The sequence below is a fragment of the Hemibagrus wyckioides genome, linkage group LG27, assembly GCF_019097595.1.
Source record: "Hemibagrus wyckioides isolate EC202008001 linkage group LG27, SWU_Hwy_1.0, whole genome shotgun sequence".
In the NCBI taxonomy this organism is placed as follows: domain Eukaryota; kingdom Metazoa; phylum Chordata; class Actinopteri; order Siluriformes; family Bagridae; genus Hemibagrus; species Hemibagrus wyckioides.
In genome coordinates this window covers 1,595,001-1,621,024 of record NC_080736.1, presented here as the reverse complement: position 1 = coordinate 1,621,024, position 26,024 = coordinate 1,595,001, and the positions used below count along the sequence as shown (strand labels likewise).

The window sequence follows — 26,024 nt, the reverse complement described above, 5'->3', positions numbered from 1 at the left end:
TAGTGAGTGATGTTCTCTATAGTCCATCATTTCACATTCCATGCTGACCATCAACGTCCATCTCAATTTGAAGCCGTCTGTTTGATTTTCCTCCTGACCGCTTTAATTACCGTCATCCACATATCAAACGCATCCTGATTGCGATGATTACGTGCGACTTGGTCACGGCCTTGCAGCCTCGATACGTTCTGATCAACTCCAATTATCATCCAGTGGAACGTGACCCCCGGAGCGGCTCGCAGGGTCCATCAGGAAGTAAACATTGTTCACACAGCAGAAGAAAACATTAAAAAAAGGATATATATATGAATTCTGAATGGAAAAGCGCCTGATTGTAAACCAGCAGCTATTTTTGCCCCCAATCGATTTTTAAACGTTCCACCAGAGGAAACCCACGAGAAAAAATAGAAGAAGAATCTGCTTTTTTTAGAAGCAGAGAGACAGAAGGAAAAGGCGTCGAGGAGTTTTTTAGTCTGGAACGTGAATAAAGCAGCAGATGGTTCATGCAAGGCTCTTCAGCAACTTGGCAATCAGAGCAGCACAAGTGGAGAACGCAACTGGGGGTTTAACTGTGATATGTTTTATTCCCAGTTCCGTCTGGATGCAGAAATTACAACATGAATCTGTTTTCTTTGAGCATGTGCTGCAGGCCAGACTCAGAATGATTTAGAGAACAAACAGAAAAGCATTTCAATTTCAATAAAGCTGAAGATTAGAGATGGAGCTGTGATGCTGCTGTGATTAACATGTCTCCTGAAGGTCACTGGTTCGGGTTCTATCAAAAGATGGTTAGAAACCTTTGCGGATTGAGGAAGGATTAAAAGAAAGGTTCTTTTGTAGGTTCTTTTGAGAGTTTGGACCTTTGGGTTTGGACTTTTTGAGGGCACAGTTACATAATTTATATGGACAATCTTTAAAAAAAAAATTAAATCTGGATCTATGCACAGTTTTCTGCTTTGTGCCTCTGAGAGAACCTTTAAAGGGTTCTCAGAGTAGAACCCTACTACAAAATGATGCAGAGAATCTTTGTTTACCCAATGAAACCTTGAAAAACCTTTCCAACCCCTCTTTTTTTAAAGACAGACAGCACCAAGACAGTTTAGCTAAAAGACCTGACAGGTTCTACATAGAAAAAAAAGGGTTCTAGGAGGGAAGAGAGTGTGAATTGAGGTGTGGTCTAGGAGGGAAGAAGGTTTGGTCTAGGAAGGAAGGGGGTGTGGATGGAGGTGTGGTCTAGGAGGGAAGGAGGTTTGGTCTAGGAAGGAAGGGGGTGTGGATGGAGGTGTGGTCTAGGAGGGAAGGAGGTTTGGTCTAGGAAGGAAGGGGGTGTGGATGGAGGTGTGGTCTAGGAGGGAAGGAGGTTTGGTCTAGGAAGGAAGGGGGTGTGGATGGAGGTGTGGTCTAGGAGGGAAGGAGGTTTGGTCTAGTAAAGAAAGGGGGTGGATAGAGGTGTGGTCTAGGGGGAAGGAGGACCTGACAGGTTCTATGTAGAAAAAAAGGGTTCTTTGGCTCTTTAAGGATTATTTTAAAAAGGAACTGCTCCATTTTCTGACATACTCTTATGATATATTATATTAAAACACTTTTTCAGAAATAAAACGGTTCTTGACCAATTCAAAGGTTCTGAGTAGAACTCGATGCCAGAAGGTTTTCCAATCCAAAAAAGGTTCAGTATTTTTTATGTGTATTGTTTTTAAAAAGTGGAATTGCTTGTAATGCTTACAATGTCATTACAAATACGGTTCCTCAAGGGTTCTTTGGAGTTCTTTTCCTTCTTCCCTACTCTTTCGTTAAGGGTTCTTTAAAGAGTTCCATGAATGGACAAGCTTGAAAACATATTAAAAGTTTTAGATTCAAACTTTTTTTTTTTTTTTTTTTAAATGAAGCCATGGTAGTTTTTGGCACATCATGTTTTTTGGACGCTCATCAGGAGGAAAACATGATTAGTGAAATATAAAATAAATAAATCCATTTATTAGTTGCATTATTCTGTGTGGAATTTCCGAGGTCTGTTTGAGGTCACTGCCGGAGAAAACATGAAAGGAAATACTTAAACATTCCTTTTGCACTGGTTTGAGTTCTCGTGTGTTTAGTCATCTGCTCTATTAAGTATCTTATGATAAAAAAAAAGAGTTGTTATTTTGGTGTTTTTCGTCAGATCATCAAGCTTTGTCGATTCGGTTGTGTGTCTTTAAATAACAAGCAGAATCCAAGCAGATGATTCCACAAGACAAATATGAAAGACAAAATAAACGGCCTCAGGTGTTCCACATCGCCAGGTTCAACTTTATTACAAAAGATCAACACGATCATGAGCTTCAGGCTGCATAAAGATTTACAACACTATGGAGACGTGACACGGTGTAAAGCTAAAACGCTTTCCTGTCTGATCTCTATCGTACAGAATGAATTACTTGTGAGCGTTTTTTTTTTCTCGCACAGGCTTAGATTAGAAACTGTCTAACTCGACTAAAGATTAGAAACTCAGAACAGGAAACTCAGAATAAATGTATTTAGATGGAAAAATGTCGAGATGGAAATGGAGCTCGGGTGCAGTGTGAGATTATCCTACGGTTATCTGGTGTCATGATGATGCTGGGTTTGTAATATCACGTGTCCTAAACCCTGCACACCTTCATACAGTTGAACAAATAACACAGACTGGCAGCGAGCATGACGTGGTTCATGACTGATGATGGCAAGCGAAGCAGACCAGGCTGCAAGCTGTGAAAGACAACATCAGCATTCTCACAATCCTGATAAAGTAAACCGGATAAAACATCTACAGCATACAAGCTTAAAAAAATAAACGGCAATGCTTTAACCAATCAGATTTCGAGTTGGCAACAGCAGCGCTATCGAGCACCGAACAATAACAATCCTCTGATCGTACAAGTGATAGTTAGCAAAGCGCATCTGTAGCGAACTGCACAAGCTAAACCATATTCTTGTAGATTTAATAGCTGATTTTAACCCACAATGGCTGACCGAGGAGAAGATATCGATTTGGTTGCAGATGTACTTATAAAGCCATTTTCAAGACGAACTTTTCAAGAAAAGCTGGACATTGTGATGAAAGGTCAGCCAACCCCGAAACTAGCAGCCTGTCCTGTCCGGGTAAAGGGTTTGTCTGTTGCTTTTAGTTCAGTAAATATGAGCGCTACACTTGGCTCACAGCCTCAGAGGAGCACTGTAAATTGTTTTGCTGGATTTTTGTCATTTTATTAGGTTAATATTGCTGCTTCTGATAGAGATGATGTATGTGCTGTAGCTGTGACTGCAGTGTAAGGAGACTTCTGTTTGAATTGTATTAGATGGGTTTATATACCTGTCTGTGATGCAACAACTGTGTTTCTGTATAATATTGATGGTTCCTATAGCCGGGGCGTCGTAATGACGGTATTAAGGGGTGGGTTGATTCAGGTAGGACACCACCGAAGGCCTAGGTGTGAAATGCATGGACTGCCATGGCTGAAACACTGTCTAAGACTCTAACACATTCTATTTAACACTGTAATAGGAGGAGTTTCAGTTATGACATCATGTATTAGAAAAGGGTTCAGTAATGTTATACTAACATAGACAGGATTTCACTAATGACACTTATTGGAGGGGGTCAGTTATGACACAATTTATTCTTAAATGGCTCAGTAATGACATACTGATATAGACAGGTTTCCAGTCATGACACTGTATTAGGAGGAGTTATGTCAGTTATGACATGTTGTCTTATGTCATTTCAGTTATGACATCGTACTAGGCAGAGCTTCAGTTATGATATCATGTGTTAGAGTATGGTTCAGTAATGACAGTGTATCAGGATGGCTTTTAGGTATGACATATTGACACTGACAATGTTTCAGTAATGACTTTGTATTAGGATAGGGTTCGATTATTACGTATCGTCTAAGTGTTTCAGTAATGATATTGTAATAGGAGAGCTTTCATTTATGACATCATTTATTAGAAAAGGCTTCAGTAATGACAATGTCATAAGAGAGATTTCAGTAATGACATTGTTTTAGACAATGTTTCAGTAATGTTGTTGTACTAGGAGAGGTTTCAGTAATAACATATTAGTGTTTAAACATAGCACAAATGACAGGTTTAACACAGCACAGGAACAAGGAGACCTTCTTCTGCAAAAGAACTAAATCTGAGACATTATTCAGGGCAACAAGGCCATTAAAAGTGACACCAGTGACTGAGACTTTAACCTGAATAGTGTAGGTGGAGAGAGCAAGAGAGAGAGAGAGAGAGAGAGAGAGAGAGAGATACTATGTTCAAAAGACTATAAAAAAATGCAGAATAAACAAGAAAAGCATTAGTGTTTATTTTTTTGTTTTGTTTTTGAATAAAAACGTAGCAGCCGTGAGAGATGAGAGCAGTGTGAGTCAAAGGATGAGAGGTCAAAGGTCAACCACATACTCAATAATGAACAATTCAGCCAGTGCTTGGACATGTTTCTGTTATTTACCACAGGAAAATAAAATCGCTCACAACACTGGAGTGTGTGTGTTATATAATCCACTTCACACACTACATCATGGCAGAGCAGGACATTAGAAAAGGCTTATAATGGCTTTATAACTGACATGGTTTATTACATGTACAAGAGATTAATACATCAATTATATACTCACACTAATCATATCTTTATAATTACATTCTCCTGGACTCTGTGTCGGTCAGTGTGGGGGCGTGGCTTTTCAGCCTGTCACATCCAGTGAAGGACTGGAAGCCATTGCTTTGTTACCACATCTCCTTCACTCCTAGACCACATCCCTTTTACAGCTCCTTTCTTCCTACACCACACCTCCTTCACTCCTAGACCACCTCATTCTCTCCTAGACCACACCTCCTTTACCCCTCCTTCATACTTACTTTGTTCCTAGACCACACCTCATTCACTCCTTGGTCACACCTCCTTCATACCTGCTTCACTCCTAGAACACACCTCCTTGACACCTCATTTCCTCTTAGACCACACCTCCTTCCCTCCTAGACCACATCTCCTTCATACCTCATTTGTTCCTTGACCACACCTCATTCACTTCTTGGTCACACCTCCTTCATACCTGCTTCACTCCTTCATACCTGCTTCACTCATAAATCCTTCACTCCTAGAACACACCTCCTTCCCTCCTATGCCACACCTCCTTCATACCTCTTTCCCTCCTACACCACACCTCTATCCACACCCCCTCCCTCCTAGACCACACCTCCTTCCCTCCTTGACTTCCTATGACTTCTTTATACTGCCTTTAATTCTAGGCCATGCCCACTTCTCTCATTAACCACACTTTCTTCACACCTCCTTCACTCATAGACCACACTTTCAAATTTCCTTTACTCCTAGGCCACACCTCCTTCACTCCTAGACCACACCTTATTCACACCTCCTTTACTTTTAAAACACACCTTCTTCACATCTCCTTTCCTCCTCCCCTCCTAGACCAAAACTTCATATTTCCTCCTAGGCCACACCTCCTTCATCTCTTCTTCATTCCTAGACCACACCTCCTTTTTGGAAGTACAACGAAGGATGTGGTTTATTTTTGTGCCTCTGAAGAAGCTTCACAGCTCAGCAGGTTCATGCACACATGTATAACAGTGGATTGTTGATCACATATTCACTCAGAATTTGACTTTGAGAAAAGGACATTAAAAAGCAGAAAACATGTGAAATGAAGAATGTTTGTCTATCTGGACAGGTTTGGAGACAAAACGTGACAATATGGATCATTAATTCACACGGCCCTGCGTAAAGTTCATAAGATGTCAACAATATTAATAAGTCAGAGCAGACCATCATATGGTGCTTCTGTAGGTTAGCTGCTCTGCTGGTCTGCTGTGGAGGGAGTAATGGAGTAATGGTTCATTCTGTATCACTGACCTCCGTTATCGATGCCCTTTTAATGAGCACAGATGCCGTTTCCATTTCCTACTTTATCTTCCTGTGTGAGTGGAACATGCCAAGTCTACATCCATGAGGTGTTAGAACACTGAGCACAATGTGTTTAGTATAAAAGATAGCGTAGGTTCACAGTCTAAACGTAAATGATAGCATGCAGCATCCTCAAGTGTGTATAAGAGTTCTGTCAGTTATTGTTTATTAACCTGTCAGGCTGCCATCCTAGTTCATCTCTTTACAGCTTTCATCAAATGCTAATGTTTGCTAAGTGTGCTTGTATTAGCATATGCATCATGACATGATGTGATACATTTTCCTTATGCTTTATGATGCTAATAAGTTTATCATTTCTCAGAAAAGAATATTAGCTACTAAACCCAAGGGAGGAGTTTCAGTTATGACGCATTCTCAAGAGGTTTCGGTGATGATGTAATGCATAGGGAGGGGTTTCGCTGATGATTTAATGCACTGGGAGGGGTTTCAGTGATGATGCAATGCACTGGGAGGGGTTTCAGTGGTGATGTCATGTACTGGGTGGGGTTTAAGTGATTATGTCATGTATTGGGAGGGATTTCATTGATGATGTCATGTATTGGGAGGGGTTTCAGTAATGATGTAATATATTGGGAGGTATTTCAGTGATGATGTCATGTATTGGGACGGGTTTCAGTGATGACTTCATGTATTGGGAGGGGTTTCAGTGATGACTTTATGTATTGGGAGGGGTTTCAGTGATGTCATGTATTGGGAGGGGTTTCAGTAATGGCTTAATGTATTGGGAGGGATTCCTGTTCTTTCCATGACATTATCTCTAGACCACTACTAAAGAATTCTATCATGGTGTAACATTTATAAGATAAAATGACAAGAAAAATGACAACAAATAAATACATAAATAAATAAATAAATAAATAAATAAATAAATGAATAAAAAGTGGAGGCAGAGAAGAGATCTTTTGGAAACATTATCTCATTATCCTCGTGTCTGTTTAATATGGGTTAAGCAAATTCAGCATTTAGACGTGCTCATGATCTAATTTTATTCAGCAAACTTTCCAATTCCTTCCTAATATCACAGGATAATAACTTCATCATGATGACTTGTGCCAGTGACACGGCTGTGTTCCTACCATGCAGAGGAATTCTTCAATATCTTTAATATATTTGTTTTTTTATGCGGGTTTTCTTTGTCCTTAGAACCCACAGCTCTGAACAGACTAGCGTTCTCCTCCTTCCCCGGCTCATATGTGGCTCAATAATCATCTTTTGGGAAAAGGACAGAACTGGAATTAAGAAGTTAAAAGTTGCAGCTGATTATTTGTTATTGGATTGCTGCACTGTTCTCCATTCTTCTATTACTGAACCAATAAAGTATCTATCTATCCGGAATATAAACAGTCTCCCGCTGTATTCCCCATCTTCTCTTCCCATATGGTGCAGTAATAAATATTTAATCATGAGCCTACTTCTGCCTGATTGTAAATACATTACTTATACATAATGCTGTTATTTTTTACATACTGCTTCCTCTCTCTCTCCCTCTTCCTCACCCCTCCCTCTCTCTTTTTCATTTTTTCTATCCTCTATCTTCTGTAACTCTGCAAATGAAAAGCCCCAGTGTGTTTATTTGTGACATTTGAAATGCGTAGCTCCTGGGCAGTCGGCCACAAATACACCAGGTTTCATTATCCGGAAAATAACTCACTCCCATTACATCAACTTTTAATATTTTTCTCTTTAGTCACATGTCTTTGTAAATATGTATTTGTAAACATCTTAAAAAATAACTCACTCCAGTAATAAAAGCATTTCGAGGAATTTCACTCCTCCTGCATCACAGCGATTTGCCAAGTACGCTTTTTGATGTGATGTACATCTTATCCGTTTATAGCTACATTTAATGTCACATGAAACCTGTTCTTATGGATGTTCCAGCAGCTATAAAGCTGTAAACATTCCCTCACCAGCTTCACAGCATGATGTTAAAGAGAAACCACAAGGCGTAAACTCCTCTGGCCTGAAGAGGTCAAAAAACTTACATTTAATGTAAATTATTATTATTATTATTATTATTATTATTATTATTATTATTATTATTTATTGATGAGTAACTCTTTAAAACTCTTTATCAACAAAAAACCATAGACCACATCTTCTTCACAACTCACCTCCTAGACCACACCTCCTTCCCTCATAGACCACACCTTCTTCCCTCCTAGATTACACCCCTTCCCTCCCAAACAACACCTCCTTCCCTCCTAGACCATGCCTCCTTCACTCCTAGATGACACCTATCTTCCCTCCTAAACAACACCTCCTTCCCTCCTAGACCACACCTCCTTCCTTCCTAGACCATGCCTCCTCCACTCCTAGATGACACCTATCTTCCCTCCTAAACAACACCTCCTTCCCTCCTAGACCATGCCTTCTTCCGTCCTAGACTATGCCTCCTTACCTCCAAGACCACACCTTCTTCCCTCCTAGACCATGCCTCCTTCCCTCCTAGACCACACCCCTTCCCTCCTAGAGCACACCCCTTCCCTTCTAGACCACACCTTCTTCCCTCCTAGACCATGCCTCCTTCCCTCCTAGACCACACCCCTTCCCTTCTAGACCACACCTCCTTCCCTCCTAGACCACACTTAATTAAGTAGGTTAACAGGTGATGTTCTTATACAATTCATTTATTTTCATGATTTATTTTTTTGCTGAAGTTCACATGAAATTATCTTTGATGCCAGATGATCACTCCATGTCAAATTTAAAGGCATCATCTTTTTAAAAAAAAAAGAATCTTCCCCTTACAGAACCACGTGTGTATAATGTATGGAATATGATTTTATTTTGCTGTGAATGAGTGAATATGATTCTTTTCTATTCGCTCTTTCACTTCTCTATCTGTGAAGCAATAAAAGAGTTATGAAAAGTTTTATAATGTATTTATAATGTAAGAGCAGGTGCTGAAACCATCATTGTTCCCCGTGTTGGCTTTGTTTCTTCAATGTCAGAAATGTGAATACAAAAAAAAACCTTTTTATTTCCCTTTAGACAAAAACATTGTCAAAAAAAAAGAAAAAAGACTCTTCACATCTGTTATATTGCAGCTTTCTTATTCTGCACAATGGAAGCCCTTTTACTGTGCCGTTCCTTTTGTTTCTTTCTTTCTGGAATGAAACGAGCTTTTAATCATTTAGCAGCTGCCCTTCGATCTTCTTTTACATTAACATTTAACAAGAGATGCATCACTGTTCTGCCGAGAGAACTTTATGCCTTATTCTACTTTAAAATGACATTAATGTTCGAGACTCCAGGATGTGCATCTTTTCTGGGTTTTTTCCAGATCTTCATACAGTTTTAATGACATTACAATTGTATTTTGTTTTATAATCTTCATCCTGCTGCATCGCCTGAATGAGAAACAATAATCAGTACCGTGATGTGCTACGCTGTAGGAGTGTGTGTGTGTGTGTGTGTGTGTGTGTGAGAGTGTGTCAGCACACTATATATGCTTATATATTGTATTTATACATATTGTTCATTTTTTTTATCTCAATAATAAATCTAATAAACTATTTTGTTCGACAATGTGTGTGTGTGTGTGTGTGTCCATATTAAAAATGAAATAAAACATAATATAAAAACTTGATGATAATTAACACATACATTTCCATGTAATGATACGTTTCATCCGGTGGAATGATTTTTATAAATATCTGTAATGATAATAATAATAATAATAATAATAATAATAATAATAATAATAATAATAATAATATTTAAATGAAATATTAAATATTCATATTAAATAGCTTTTTGTATTGCATTCATAATGTATATTCATATTTTATTCAGTTTTTTTACAAATGTGTTCATATTTTTTAATATTTATTTATTAATTCCATGTTTGTTTCCTTTTATTTTTAACACAATTATTATACATATACAGTGATTTATTTATTTAATAATAATAATAATAATAATAATAATAATAATAATAATGTATTTGTAGATAGTTTTACATAGATTCTAGGCATTCTGTTCTTATTTATTTATTTAATAATAATAATAATAATAATAATAATAATAATAATAATAATAATAACATTAATGTATTTGTACATACTTTTGTCAGAGTACACACACAAGAAGCAGAGAGCAAGTTCAGTCCCACTTTAATGCAACACAGGCAGGCAGAAGTTCAAACGTAACTCAGGCTGTATGATAACTCAAGGAGGCAGGCAAATAGGCAAAAAAGGCAAAACTGTTTCTCTCTGGCGCAAGTCTGCTTGGCTTTTCTGTGGGCGCACCACGTGGTATAGGTGGACATGTGCCGATTCCCAGACCCTCTCACTCTCTCGGAACCAGTGGTCAACATCTGGTACTTCAGATGGTTCACCTGACCACGGGAACAGAGGCGGCTGGAAGCCGAGTACGCACTGAAACGGAGTGAGTCCGGTGGCTTCCTGGTGGAGTGAATTCTGTGCGTACTCAGCCCAAGGGAGACATGCTGACGGTTGTGGCAATATGCTCGGAGGTAGCGTGCGATCTCTTGGACTTTGTGTTCAGTCTGTCCGTTTGTCTGTGGATGATAACCTCACGACAGGCTTACTGATACCCCCAGTAGCTTGAAAAAGGCTCACCACACTCTGGAAACAAACTGACATCCTCTATCAGATACAATGTCTTTGGGGATTCTGAAGTACCGAAAGACTGAAAGAGTGCTGAAAGAGTGCCTCCGCAGTTTCCAGAGCAGTGGGCAGGCCCCTGAGAGGTTTGCACGCCTTGGAGAATCGATCTACCACGACGAGGATAGTGGTAAAGCCATTGGATGTAGGCAAGTCGGTGGCAAAGTCGATCCCTAGATGGGACCAGGGACGTAGAGGGATCGGTAGAGGCATTAGCTTACCCTCCGGCAGATGGCGTGGTGTCGAGATCACGGCGCAGACTGGGCATCCTCTCACGAATCGTGCGATGTCACGAGACATGTTGGGCCACCAATATCTGCCCTTGAGGAGTGAGAGGGTTCGCTGTCTGCCTGGATGTCCAGAGCCCAGAGAGGAGTGTACAGAGTCCAGAAGGGTTAAGTGATGAGAGTTTGGGACGTAGGTTTTCCCTTCTGGACCTCCCGGCAGAGCAGGTTTGGTAGTGGAGGTGGCACAGATTTCTTCATTTATGGACCACAGGAGAGGGCAGACGAAAAGATCAGGAGGGAGTATGGGTGTGTCTTCTTCCGGTTGAGGCTCGAGTGACTGGATCCGGGATAGTGCATCGGCTTTGATGTTTCGGTTTCCCAGTCGGTATAAGTGGATCACCTCCTTTCTGAGATAATACTGCCCCTACTCCTGAAGTCGAAGCGTCCACCTCCAGCAGAAGGCGGCTTTCAGTTTTTGGAAGGCTTCGAGTGCCATTGGCGTCCAATGAAGCGATTTGGACTTGTCGCGTAGAAGGGAGGTGAGAGGCGTGGTATGTTTACTGAAGTTTGCAATGAAGCTACGGTAAAAGTTCGCAAACTCCAGGAAGCGCTGAAGGTCTTTAATAGTGTGAGGTTGCAGCCAGTTCTTCACCGCTTCCACTTTGGACTGATCCATCGCAATGCCCCCTACGGAGATGACATAGCCCAAGAACTGGATGATGGGTCAGTGGAACTCGCACTTTTCGAGCTTGAGATAAAGCTGGTGACGGCGGAGACGGTTGAGCACCTGTTTTACACAGCGAATATGCTCCGACCGGTTGGATGAATAAATGAGGATGTCATCTATGTACACAATCACAGACCGGTGGAGCATGTCACGGAAGACTTCATTCATAAAATCCTGAAAGACTGCAGGCACGTTGGAGAGACCATACGGCATGACCCTGTATTCATAGTGCCCAGAAGGTGTAATGAATGCCATCTTCCATTCGTCTCCACACCGAATGCGGATCAGGTTATAGGCAATCCGCAGATCGAGTTTGAGGCAGGCAAATAGGCAAAAAAGGCAAAACTCTTAGGCAAGAGAAGAGACTAGTGGCCTTAACTATTGCAGTCTTAATACTCGCCGTTGTCACTGACGAGTGAGCGCTTTAAATAAGCGCCGGGTGAACTAAGTGCAGGTGTAGCAATTATAACTCAGGTGACTGTGAGCGAGGTAGTACTGCTGGGACCGGCGTGCCCGTGACAACTTTACATAGATTCTAGGGATTTAGGTTAATCTTGTTCTAAACTTACTTACTTACTTACTTACTTACTTACTTATTTATTTATTTATTTATTCATTCATTCATTCATGTAACCCCACCTCCTATAGGTTGTCATATACTACTTATTATCAGTTTTATTTTTTTCATTAAACATTTTATTTTGAGTCTAATGTACTTTAAGCTATGACATATTAAAAACGTATTAATAGTATATTGATTAGATTATATTGATTATAGCTGATATCGATTAGATTCAGTGTGCAGTCTGTGTATAAATACCTGTAAACAATCTATGTTCTTTTCTCCTCTATTAATACACAAACCATGGTGCTGTGGGGGAAAGATTTTTTTTTTCTTAGCAAACTGATATTAAAAGTTTTAAAATGGAAATGAATCTTTATTCTTTGATTGTAATCAATTACATAAAGTGTTAATAAAAACTACACAGATCAGGCATAACATTATGATATTGCCTAATATTTTGTTGGTCCACCTTTTGCTGCTAAATCAGCCCTGACCCGTCCTGCACTGTGTATTCTGACCCCTTTCTATTAGAACCAGCATTAACTTCTTCAGCAGTTTGAGCAACAGTAGCTCGTCTGTTGGATCGGATCACACGGTCCAGTCTTCTCTCCCCACATGCATCAATGAGCCTTGACCGCCCATGACCCTGTCTCCGGTTCACCACTGTTCCTTCCTTGGACCACTTTTGATAGATACTGACCACTGCAGACCGGGAACACCCCACAAGAGCTGTAGTTTTGGAGATGCTCTGATCCAGTGGTCTAGCCATCACAATTTGGCCCTTTTGGTCAAACTCACTCAAATCCTTACGCTTGTCCATTTTTCCTGCTTCTAACATCAACTTTGAGGACAAAATGTTGACTTGCTGCCTAATATATCCCACCCACTAACAGGTGCCATGATGAGGAGATACTCAGTGTCATACGTGGTCAGTTCAGGTCAGAAAATAAAAAATAATCTGCAGTGTTTTTGTCAGGATTCAGATGAATCATGGGGATTAACATGAAACAGGTGAGTGATCAGGTCATGTGACATGCTGGGGCTGATGGGAAATGTAGTTTGAGTCCTTACATGACCATCATGTGGATTTATTTCACATTTTTTAAGCTTTCATAATCAAATAAACCGTATTTCTCATTACAGAGTGTTCTGGTCCATCATCTAAATGAGAAATTATAAATGTGTGTGCTTGTGTGTGTGTGTGTGTGTGTGTGTGTGTGTGAGAATAAGTAGCTATATAAATTCACCCTGTGTCAATAATCGACAAGATCAAGAACTTTTGTTATTCATGAAAAGACAGATGGCAGATAACAGCGAGCGGGAATTCTAATCTTTCGCTCGGATTAATGAAGAAAGTGACTCAGAGGCACAGAAGATTACATCTTTTCTTTCTTTCTTTCTTTCTTTCTTTCTTTCTTTCTTTCTTTCTTTCTTTCTTTCTTTCTCTTTTTGTTAAGGTGGAGAAAAAAAGGAATTATGTTGTCCCTTGTTTTGTTTTGGGAGCGTTATGATGAAGAGATGATTACACACACACACACACACACACACACACAAACACACACAAGACGTAGAAGAAAAAAAACACATTTTCAGACTTTTTCTTTTCCCTGGAGAGATTTCTTCTTTCTGATGGAGTGATAGCGTGAGCGTAGTGCGACACGTAGATAAAGCAGAGCATGTAGTCATAAAGAGATTAGATTATAAATTAGAGATTAGATGGGGAGGGATCAGACACCGAGTAAGAGAGTGAGAGAGAATAAAGCAGGAAAATCCGATCTGCTGGAACATTTAAAGAGATTTAATGCAACACTGGATGATTTCAGCTGAATGCAGGTGTTCTTTATTGGCGTGAACAGACGTGGGGTTTTTATTTTTCTTGCTTTTCTCCTCCTCCTGTTATCTCTCCTACATGATGTAGACCTGTTAAATTTACGATTTCAGCTCCACAGTTGAAGAATCTCATTTCCACACGTCTGAAGTTTGCTCCTTTATTGTCGGAGGAGAACGTGGCTGGGTTTTTTTGTGTCTGAAGGTTGTAATTTTGACAGAAAGATAAATAATATGAACGAAGATCATTCCTTTCTCTGATGCCGCGCTATAAAAATGTTGAAATGCGCTTATAAAAGGATGAATAAAGTATCTGAGTGAAATATTGTGCAACAAAATGTTAAAGGTGTGAGTTTTGTATTCTACAGGATATACGATTATTTATTTATTTATAATTTTTGACCTGAATTCATTCATTGTTTGCATAATATCATAATATTTATTCTTTTTTTTTTTTTTTAATAATTTTAAGAGATTTCTCATCATCTGATCATCTAACCATCTCATCATCTGATCATCTCACCATCTGATCATCTAACCATCTCATCATATCACCATCTGATCATCTAACCATCTCATCATCTCATTTCACCATCTGACCATCTAACCATCTCATCATCTCATTTCACCATCTGACCATCTAACCATCTCATCATCTGATCATCTCACCATCTGATCATCTAACCATCTCATCATATCACCATCTGATCATCTAACCATCTCATCATCTCATTTCACCATCTGACCATCTAACCATCTCATCATCTCACCATCTCATCATATAATCATCTCACCATCTCTTTATCTCACTATCTAATCATCTCACCATTTCATCTCACCATCTCATCATCGGATCCTCCACTTGATACTTCTTGAAGTTCAGTAGAACACAGAGGTGCCAACTCTCATATAACACAATAATATATGATAATTTTGACAATAAATAAGAAAAAAAAAATGATATAAAGTCAGAAATATAAACATGAACATTTGCAAAGTTATAATTATTTTAGCTTCTGTGATTCAGAATACTTCCAGATTCATTTACTTCCAGCTTTTATTTTAGAAGATTTCCAAATACAGAACTTTTTACAAAGGACCACATTTGCTTTTTATTTTATTTTATTTTATTTTATTTTTAGACAATCATAAATTAAATCATTTGTTGCTCTCAAATGCACTGTGTTAATCTTCCTCATGTTTTTCTATAATAAAAGTCCTAGTGGGGTTCCATCATGGTACACTGCTGCCTGAGGACAACACACTCGTTGTGTGATTTTCTAACACACACACCTCTGTATTTCTGATATAAAGTTGTTGATGATGTTTCCTCTCTTCCCAGTGAACTCGTCTCAGATCTTTATCTTGATGATAAATGACTGGAACACGGCTTCAAACATCCATTTTCACTACAGCACACGTGCACACCTGCTGCGAGAACAACCAAACTGGCTGCCACTGGATCACATGACCACTGGTTTGCATTTCGATTGGTTGATATTGAGGCCATGCCTCTTGATTGTTGCAGCAACCTAAAAAAATTGGTAGTGCTAGCATAGAGGGGATTATTATTATTATTATTATTATTATTATTATTATTATTATTATAAATTAATTAATTAATTAATGTATTAAGTAAAAATAAAACATGCAACTTAGCATGGAATTAATAAAGAAATATTTTTAAAAATATAAATAAATTTGTACAAAATAAAATAAAAAAACAATAAAAAGAAAATATTTATATTAAAAGGAAAACATAATATATATTACAAATGCAAAATAAAAAATCAAATATTTATGTATTTATTTGATTTTTTTAAATTTATTTAATAATAGGTAAATATTATTTTAAAAAGAATTAAATAGATATTTTAGTGACAGTGTATTAATATAATAAATGTCCCACCACATGAATATTTATAAAAATATATTTCACAAAGTAGGAAACAATACATGGGTATCTTAGATTACAATACGCAGAGTAAATAATTCAACATACAAGTATATAAGCATTAAAGCACAGTAGAAAATATGATCTGCATGTGAGTCTATCGTGTGGGTTCTACTGAAAAGCGTCATCTGGAGAACCAGTAGAAACGGATGGAGAATGCAGGCAGCTGAAGTGCCATTCAGATGACCTCCATGTGCAAGAGCTAACGTGCAGAAACCAAACGTCCTCAAAGAAAGCTAAAGAATGTCTGCAGTGACTATGTACATGTCTGTTTTATTTTCTCCTGGTTCTCTACTATCTTACAGTGTGGAACATTACACACACGTCTGCAGTTTATGATTGATGGGTTCTACGTGACCGGCGGGTTATACACAGATCCGCTGGACAGTCCGGGGGTTTGGGGTTGGGGGGGTACGGGTTTGGGGGGTTGTGCTTGAAATGATCACTGGTACTCTGTATACAGTATATTCATATATACACACAGTATCTCTTCTCGGTGGACTCACAGTCAGCGTCACAGACGCTGTTTACACCTGATCCGTTCATGCCTTCGCTAGCTGGATTGTCACGTTCACGTTCGACACGCTGCTGATGCCAAGGTCATCCTCTACGACGTGACCGACGTTCTCATGTACCAGAGTGAACCGTCGTGAAAAGTATCTCTTAACAGTGTAACACATGGCACGTAGTGAGAAGAAAGACCTTCTGGAACTTGCTAGCTTGTATCAGGAACATTTACGGTCACCAGGAGGGATTTTGAAGGACGGTGGAATTAATCAAGGCCGAGTTTCAGTCATGAATCGTTGAGGTTTTAGTTTTGATCTAATCCTTCAGGAAATGTGTCGGTTATGAGGTATCAGGAAGAGCTTTCAGTTCTGATGTTTTGTATAAGGAGAGTTTCAGTAATACACAGGACGAGGTGTCAGGAGTGACGTATTCTATCAGGAAAGGTTTGGACGAGATTGGCACTGATCAGGGCTTCAGTGACGCAGACTAGAAGGTTATTCTAATGCTTTTGAAGAGGTGTCAGTTACGGCGTAATGTACTGGGTGGAGTGTTGGTTATGACATCGTGTTTCAGTAGAGGCTTCAGTCATGACTTATTGTGTTGTGGAGTGTCAGTTATGATGTAATACAGAACTTTGGGACAGGTTTGAGTTAAGACAATGCACAGAGAAGGGGATCAATCATGGCAGAACACTAAAGCATGGGTTTCAGTCATGATGTCAATTTATAACACAGTTTCAGTCATGATTTAAAATTTTAAGATGGTATTTCAGTCATGACTTAAATTTTTAGGAGATTCAGTCATGGTATAAAGTTTAAGAAGAGATTTCAGTTATGATTTATACTTTGAAGGTGGGGTTTTAGTCATGACATCAATTTATAACACAGGGTTTCAGTCATTAGGTAAACTTTTATGACAATTATAAAGCATGGGTTTCAGTCATGACAATTTTTAAGAAGAGATTTCAGTCATGACATACATTTTTAAGGTGGGGTTTTAGTCATTAAATCAATTTATAATACAGGGTTTTAATCATGATGTAAAATTTTAAGATGGTATTTCAGTCGTGAATTAAATTTTAAGGAGTTACAGTCATGAATAATTCTAAAGCACAGGTTTCAGTCATGTTATAATGTTTAAGAAGAGATTTCAGTTATGATATAAACTTTGAAGGCAGGATTTCAGTCATGACATCAATTAATAACACAAGGTTTCAATCATGACATAAATGTTTAAAAAGGGGTTTCAGTGTTGACAAATTTTTAAGATGGGATTTCAGTCATGACTTCAATTTTAAGGAGTTTCAGTCATGACAATTCTAAAGCATGGGTTTGAGTCATCATATAATTTAAAAAGAGATTTCAGTCATGACAAACTTTGAAGGCGGGGTTTCAGTCGTGAATTCAATTTATAACAGGGTTTCAGTCATGACGTAAAAGGTAGGAGTTTCAGCTATACCTTACATTTTTATAGAGTTTCAGTCGTGACAATCATTAAAAATACAGGGTTTCAGTCACGACGTTAAATTTTAAGAAAGGATTTCAGTGTTGATAAATAAATGAGTTTCACTGATGACACAATTCTAAAGCATGGGTTTCAGTCATGACATAATGTTTAAGAAGAGTATTCAGTCATGACACACTTTGAAGGCAGGGTTTCAGTGACATACAAAATTTTAAGGAGTTTCTGTCATGACATAATTTTGAAGCATGGGTTTCAGTGATGATATAATGTTTAAAAAGAGATTTCACTCATGACCTTGACTTTTAAGGCATGATTTCAGTCATGATGTAATGATTTAATGTGACAGGTTTCAGTTATGAGGTATTGCATTGGTGGGTTTACAATTCTGACCTAACGTTCTGAAAGAGGCGTCATTAATGATACACTGTCCAGGGTTTAGTTAATGCCATGATACACTGAGAGGATCTGTCTTTTGTGCAAAGATTCATTTATATAACTTCTAATTAACCTTATGCTTTTTTTCTGGATCTACAGATACGCTGAGATTTAGAAATATCTCACTGATCCTCAAAGCGAGAGGCATGAAGTGACCAGGTGTAAACAGGATGGACTGCAGAACTGGAATTCTGATATTAGCGTTTATAAAAAAAAAGAGCTCTCTGGTGACAAACGAAACAATGCAGAAAAAGAGTAACCGAAATGACACCATATTTTTATACCCGCAGCACAAAACAGACAATGAATATTCATATATTTATAAATCATACTACGCTAATGAAGTAAACACGATTGATGTTTCCAAAAAATGTTTAAATACAACCGTATTTAATGTTTGCTTCTGTAAAAAGAAGGCCTCGTTGTTTCTACATTTCTCTTTTTGTCTTCAGTCTGTTATAGGCTACTAATGTTCGAGTGTGAAACACACTAAGAGCGCGAATACAAACGGGGTGTATAAAGCGAGCCGCGAGGCTTTTCAGGAAATCTGGCCACTCGTATCAAACGCTATCTCAACTAAGATCTATTAAAGCCAATATTGTACACTTATCTCACCTTTAAACATACACACATACATTCAACATAGTAGACCATATATTGCTTTTTAGTCGATTTTGTAAGGTTCCTTCTTCCTCGGATTGGCCGGATGACGTTAAGGAGACGTGCGGCGCCATTTTGAGGCCTCAGAAGTTCATCCACATCTCAGAAACCTTTTTCTTTCACTGGAGGTGACCTACGAGAACCGATGTTTCCGGCGGTCACAGTGAACAAACAACGAGCCAAAAACATTTAATCTAAAAGACTCCACAAGTATCGGTGACCTCCTACGACAGACACTGTGGTGGTGAAGTTCAGCCCCGTTACGCACTCGGATGTGGATGACCGATCCTAGTATGCTTGTCTCTAACAGTTTTCAAAAACAAAACAAAACAAAAAAAGTTTCCCGCCATTTTGAAACAGATGTGTTTTAATCGTGATCTGGCGAGCACCATAATGCAAAAGTCATGAGGGTGAAAAAAATAGCAATGCCTCAAGTTTCTTTGTCGCTCTCGCCCACTGAGTAGAGCTCTCCGAGTCTCCTAAACCGTGGACCCCACTCTCTGAGGTAATCGAAATTCTGGTCCGAATCCGACGACGACGTTTCCAGCGAGCTCAAAGATCCGGCCATCGATCCTCGACCTTCATAGCCGTAGATCTGGATGGAGTCGTAGGGCGGCGCCGTGGGGTCGTTATCAGCCTCGTGGAGCCGGACGTTAATGAACTCGTCGATGTCGACGCCGTTGGCGGCAGGTCTGAGTCCGGCGCGGACGCTGTAGCTCAGCTCGGGTTTGATGTCTTTGCGAGGCAGGAAGCCATTGATGCCGTCGGGGTTCTGCAGCGTGGCGATGTCGAATGCCTCCGTGTCCTCCTCACCGCCGCCCTCGTCGTCGTATGTGATGATGTTTTCGCGGACGTCCTCCTCGTCTTTGATGATCAGCGGTTCGCTCTTGTGTCGCCGCAGAGTCACGAACAGAACCACGATCACTGGAATGACACGATCAACAAACCAGATTTAGACAAAATTAAACTTGTTACTGACATTCATTATTTACAGCAAACAAATAAATATTTACTTCTTCATACCAGGATGAACTTTAATGAGTTTATGTTAGCAGGAATGTTTGTTCATTAGATTTAACTTTTTAAGTTTTTTAAAACTTAAATCAATCAATTTATGGTTCTCTAAATTGTATCTATTATTTATTTATATTTCCCACATGTCATTATTCCAGCATGTTTATCAAAATAAACTGAATTAAAGACACTGATACAGAAAGTTGAACATTAGTGAAGTAGTTGCTAACTAGCGCCCCCTAGTTAAAAAGAAAGAAAACTTCTGCCATTTCAATCAGGATCTTTAGAAGCAGTTACCGAGCAGTAAGATGATGCAGGCGAGGATGGCGATCAGCGCCCCCATGCTGAGGCCGATGGGCAGGACGAAGGCCTCGACGTTACACGACTGAACCGTGCCGTCTTTACTGCAGCCGCACACTCGGATGCTCAGCGTGTTGGTGCTGCTCATCGGTGGATTTCCATCGTCGCTCACCACGATGGGCAGCAGGTAAACTTCCTGTTTCTGCCGACGGAACGAGTCGTGTTTTGCTAGGATGCTGATAGAATTGTCTGAGGAGTAAAAAAAAAAAAAAATTAACTTAACATGATTAATTTACACATATGCTAATCAGGTGCACTTTTGCTGTTTGGGACAAAATATAAATATTGTAGGCTTTATTTAACAGGTCTTTTAGCATGAAAGGATATCTAAATTTATCCATATAATGTTTATTGGCTAGTTCAAAAAAAGCAGGTTAACACTGTTTCCTGAGAGGAATTGAAGCCATTTATGATATCTTGCTAGCTAACATAAGCTAACCTGACAGGATTTTAATTCATATACTTTTTTATACATATATAAGAGTTAGTGCTAACGCTAAATAGATCAAATAAACGAAAATAATCAGAGACTCTGACAGGATTTAAAAAATTCTATTTTCAATATACAGAATGTTCACTTCTACAACTAGCCTAATAGCTAATAAAAGTTATCTTGACAGCATGCCTGAGTATTTTTATAAAATGTTTATAATGTTTATAGGTAAGAGTAGCTAGCTAGCTAATGTGAAGCTTGCTAACTATCATTTCTGACAGGATATACAGTAAGAGTTTGTAATATTCTCTGCTAGCGCTAGCTAATGTAATTTATATCCTCTCCGAGCGCATGGCAGGAGAACTTCTGAGGGCCGAGCGTTTAGAAATGCTGATCAATTGCTCTAAAATCAGAAGGGAACCTGAAAGAACAGGACAGAACATTACAGAGCGGAAAACCCAGAAGGGGGCTTAAGAAAGTAAATAAATGAGATTTGTTCTCGGTGTTTTTGTGAAATATTTGCTGGAGGCAGAACAATAAAACTCTGATCCTTGTGGAAATGTGTCGAGAGAGGAAGGAAAGTTCTCCAGTTTCTCCAGAGCGTCTCGGTGTTCATTATCTGCTTCTTCATCATCTCTTCGCTTCATATTTGTACTTTATTCTCCCGCTAGAATCTCCTGCGGACCACAAACGGCTTTCTAATCGTCTAATAGTCTCAAACGTTCTGTAGGTTCGCGTGAGAGAGAAGGAGAATAAAGCAGGTGTGACGAGGAAAAGCTGAGAGATAATGCGGAGACGAAGGGAATAAACGAGCTCCGGAAATGACTTTTTTCATCATGAAAGACTTCCTCGGGTCTCAAACGCATCACCTTTATGTGGAAACAAAGTGCGTCCTGAAGCCACGTCTCCTGCGGCACCGATTCGCCCGACAGGAATCCCACTCAGATTTCATTTAAGTTAATAAACACATTAATGAAAAAATACAAAGGTGACGATTTTTGTGTCTGCTTAATATCACAAAGCAATTATTTTCAAATACTTTCCCTCGCTTTATCATTTTAATTACAGGAGCGTTTTCGGCTTTATTGTTTTCCGTAAAGGACAGAGGAAGAAAAATTGCCCGTCGTAATATTCTTTCTTCTCTTAACAGAGGAGCAGCTAATCTCTGCTTCCTTTCTTTCTTTTCTCTTTCTTTCTTTCTTTCTTTCTTTCTTTCTGAGACGTTTTCACAGTCTGCTTCAATTATCTAAACTTGTATGCTAGCGTGCTCATCGCTTTGTCCTTATGTTCACGCTAGGTTTATTTTATGTCATGTTCCTTGTTAGACGTTAGCAAAAATCACGGGTCTATGTCAATGCACTCATTAAACTAATTCGTTATCGTTGCTATGGCAACAGGGACTGATCTGGTGGACACTCCTTATATTAACAGATAAAAAAAAAAAACGAGTGTGGTCGTTGACGTTGCTATGGTAACGTTTTCTGTAATGAGACATTTAGTTAGCACGTGTAAGGAAGGAGTCTCCAGTGTCAGTGATCTTCTTCCTATTCTACTTTTTATTTTCTCTTTGTAGAAAGTTAAATTATAAACCCTCTTCACCCTCCTGATTCGTTATCGTTGCTATGGCAACATGGACTAATCTGGTTATATTAACAAATTAAAAACCCGTGTGCAGTCGTTTATATTGCTACGGTAATGTTTTCTGTAATGAGACGTTTAGTTTCACGTGTAGGAGTCGCCAGTGTCAGTCACCATCTTCTTCTTCTTCCATTAGTCTCTTTCTCTTTGTAAAAATTATAAACCATCTCTCACCCTCCTGATGGTTTAATCTTTAATAATAACATTTATTTTTTATGTAAAATGTTTCTTTTCCCGTTTCCTTCAGCATTATTGACCTTCTCTTATTTGTCCAGTCTCATTTTCACTTCCTCAAGCTGACTGTCATGTTCCGCCTCATTGATATCTATCTTTGGCCGTTTTTACCACAAACCCCTGGAGGCCCTTAACGCCTCGGGCTCACTGTAAAGACACGCTGACCTTACATCTGCTCTTCAACACTCTCAGACACTCAGTGACCTTTCGGAAAGAAAGATTTCTTTTTTTCTCCCTTCAAACTCTTCATCAGCTGCTGCTCTGAGGATCTGCATCATTTATCTCCATCACCATTTACTCTCTTCTGATCTCTGCACCTCAGACAATCCCGTTGTCCCTCTTCCACGTCCAGACAGCCATTTAAAGCTGTTCCTTGTTTATTTGCATAACAATATTCCATCGTGTTGTTTGTGTTTCAGGTTCTGATCCGACGCTGAATCCATGGCCCGGTTGTGTTTTTTTTTTCTGGTTGATTTCTGCTCTCTGTGTCCTCGTGATCTTCAGTAATAATACCGCATGGATCTACACTATAATTATTCCTCACCTAGTAATTACAGTTTTAAGCGTTATCTAATCAGTACCTTTGGCCTCAGTGAAGCAGAGCGTTATTAAACTTTCCCCGGATCTGAGAGCTGTATGAAACGGGAAATCACGGCCGTCTGCTGCTCTGTTCTCAATCAACGCTGTATTGAAGTGGGAGGTCAAAGGTCAATTTCTTCATAATGCGCCTGAACAGCGGCTGACATGAAAAAAAGTTACCGGACTCGGGTTTTGTCTTCTCTCCTGCAGAAGCACGTTCTTTCACTTTTTTGTATTTATTTTTCTCTCTTTAAGAACGCTAAGCTTCCTCTTCATCCTGTTAGATCGGGCATTTATTTTCCTGAGAGAAATTTCCAGAGAATTGTTTTTCTTCACTTCTTCTTACCTTCAAAAATCTCGCCTCTGTATTTCTATTTATTTATATATATATATATATGTATATATATATATATATATATATATATATATATATATATATATATATATATATATATATATATATATATACACTATATTGCCAGAAGTATTCGCTCACCTGCCTTGACTCGCATATGAACTTAAGTGACATCCCATTCCTAATCCATAGGGTTCAATATGACGTCGGTCCACCCTTTGCAGCTATAACAGCTTCAACTCTTCTGGGAAGGCTGTCCACAAGGTTTAGGAGTGTGTTTATGGGAATTTTTGACCATTCTTCCAGAAGCGCATTTGTGAGGTCACACACTGATGTTGGACGAGAAGGCCTGGCTCTCAGTCTCCGCTCTAATTCATCCCAAAGGTGTTCTATCGGGTTGAGGTCAGGACTCTGTGCAGGCCAGTCAAGTTCATCCACACCAGACTCTGTCATCCATGTCTTTATGGACCTTGCTTTGGTCACTGGTGCACAGTCATGTTGGAAGAGGAAGGGGCCAGCTCCAAACTGTTCCCACAAAGTTGGGAGCATGGAATTGTCCAAAATGTCTTGGTATGCTGAAGCATTCAGAGTTCCTTTCACTGGAACTAAGGGGCCAAGCCCAGCTCCTGAAAAACAACCCCACACCATAATCCCCCCTCCACCAAACTTTACACTTGGCACAATGCAGTCAGACAAGTACCGTTCTCCTGGCAACCGCCAAACCCAGACTCGTCCATCAGATTGCCAGATGGAGAAGCGCGATTCGTCACTCCAGAGAACGCGTCTCCACTGCTCTAGAGTCCAGTGGCGGCGTGCTTTACACCACTGCATCCGACGCTTTGCATTGCACTTGGTGATGTATGGCTTGGATGCAGCTGCTCGGCCATGGAAACCCATTCCATGAAGCTCTCTGCGCACTGTTCTTGAGCTAATCTGAAGGCCACATGAAGTTTGGAGGTCTGTAGAGATTGACTCTGCAGAAAGTTGGCGACCTCTTCGCACTATGCGCCTCAGCATCCGCTGACCCCGCTCCGTCAGTTTGCGTGGCCTACCACTTCGTGGCTGAGTTGCTGTCGTTCCCAAACATTTCCACGTTCTTATAATACAGCTGACAGTTGACTGTGGAATATTTAGGAGCGAGGAAATTTCACGACTGGATTTGTTGCACAGGTGGCATCCTATCACAGTTCCACGCTGGAATTCACTGAGCTCCTGAGAGCGACCCATTCTTTCACAAATGTTTGTAAAAACAGTCTGCATGCCTAGGTGCTTGATTTTATACACCTGTGGCCATGGAAGTGATTGGAACACCTGATTCTGATTATTTGGATGGGTGAGCGAATACTTTTGGCAATATAGTGTATTTATATATATATTACATTTCTTCTTAGAAAGTTTCCCATTTTCTTCTTTCTCTTAAAAAATATATAATTTACCATTTTTCCCTATTTATCTATCTATCTATCTATCTATCTATCTATCTATCTATCTATCTATCTATCTATCTATCTATCTATCTATCTATCTATCTATCTATCTATCTATCTATTATTGCTTCTTTTTCCCTTTCTTTAAAATGGCTACATTTCTCTTCCTCTTCCATTTTAGTTTTCTCATCTTTTTTTATTTCTTTTTTGATTTTTTAATTCACCCCAATTAATTTTTTACAGATGAAAAATTATGATTTTTTTGTCTTTACAAGTGGAAGAGTCTTTTCTGTCTTCTGGTATTTCTTTTCCCTTCACTTCAGATGGAATGTGTTCTTTTTGAGGGAAAAAAATTCCATCATCCTTCTTTATAGAGCGTGAAGTTTCATTTTTATCTCTAATTTTTTTATTATTATTTTCTCTATTCCTTTTGGTGGAGATGTTTTCTCCTTTGTGGAAGGAGATGGAGTTTGATTAAGGGAAGTCCTCTTTTTGAGAGCAGGAAGTTTTTCATTTTTCTTTTTTTGGGAGTTTTCTTATTTACTAATAGAGAACCTTTTTTTCCCCTCTGGTTTTGATGGGAATCTTTTAAAACTGATCTGATGCCAGACAGAAGGAAGGATGTGATCGTTTGTCACCTCCAGCTCAAACATCAGTGTTTTTTCTGTGTGTGTAACCTACACGTTCTCGTCTTCCTGCTAAATGACACGAGACCCGGCGCTCACAGAAGCAATCACGGTATTTAGCAAACAACTTTCCAGCCATCTGTCACAGCCTCGTGTCTCTATACCATCACCCATGCTCAGCTGAACCTCCGGCGCTCGCTAGCTCGCAACTCAGATGCCGTTCATTTGCTTTCTTTCCGAATGCACCAGGGAGTAAATGGCGCTAGCTGATGTCCAGGCTAATGCACAGCTGCTAACTTTCAGCTACACTAACTCCACAGATCTCCCCTCCAGACACCATAAACCCAGACCATCAGCTTACACACAGAACATGCCGTCTGTGATGTTCTCAGG

At 39.3% G+C, this 26,024-nt stretch overlaps 1 protein-coding gene across 1 annotated transcript in view; it reads right to left on the bottom strand.

Moving 5' to 3' along the window:
• Positions 1-15,870: 15,870 nt before the first annotated feature.
• cdh8 (cadherin 8) overlaps positions 15,871-26,024 on the bottom strand; it is a 126,637-nt gene continuing 116,483 nt past the window's right edge. The window contains exons 11-12 of the mRNA XM_058382401.1: positions 20,277-20,528; positions 15,871-19,889 (exon numbers count right to left, since the gene is read on the bottom strand). Coding sequence (XP_058238384.1) covers positions 19,396-19,889; positions 20,277-20,528 — 746 coding nt within the window. The 3' untranslated portion in view covers positions 15,871-19,395. The remainder of the gene's footprint in view (positions 19,890-20,276; positions 20,529-26,024) is intronic.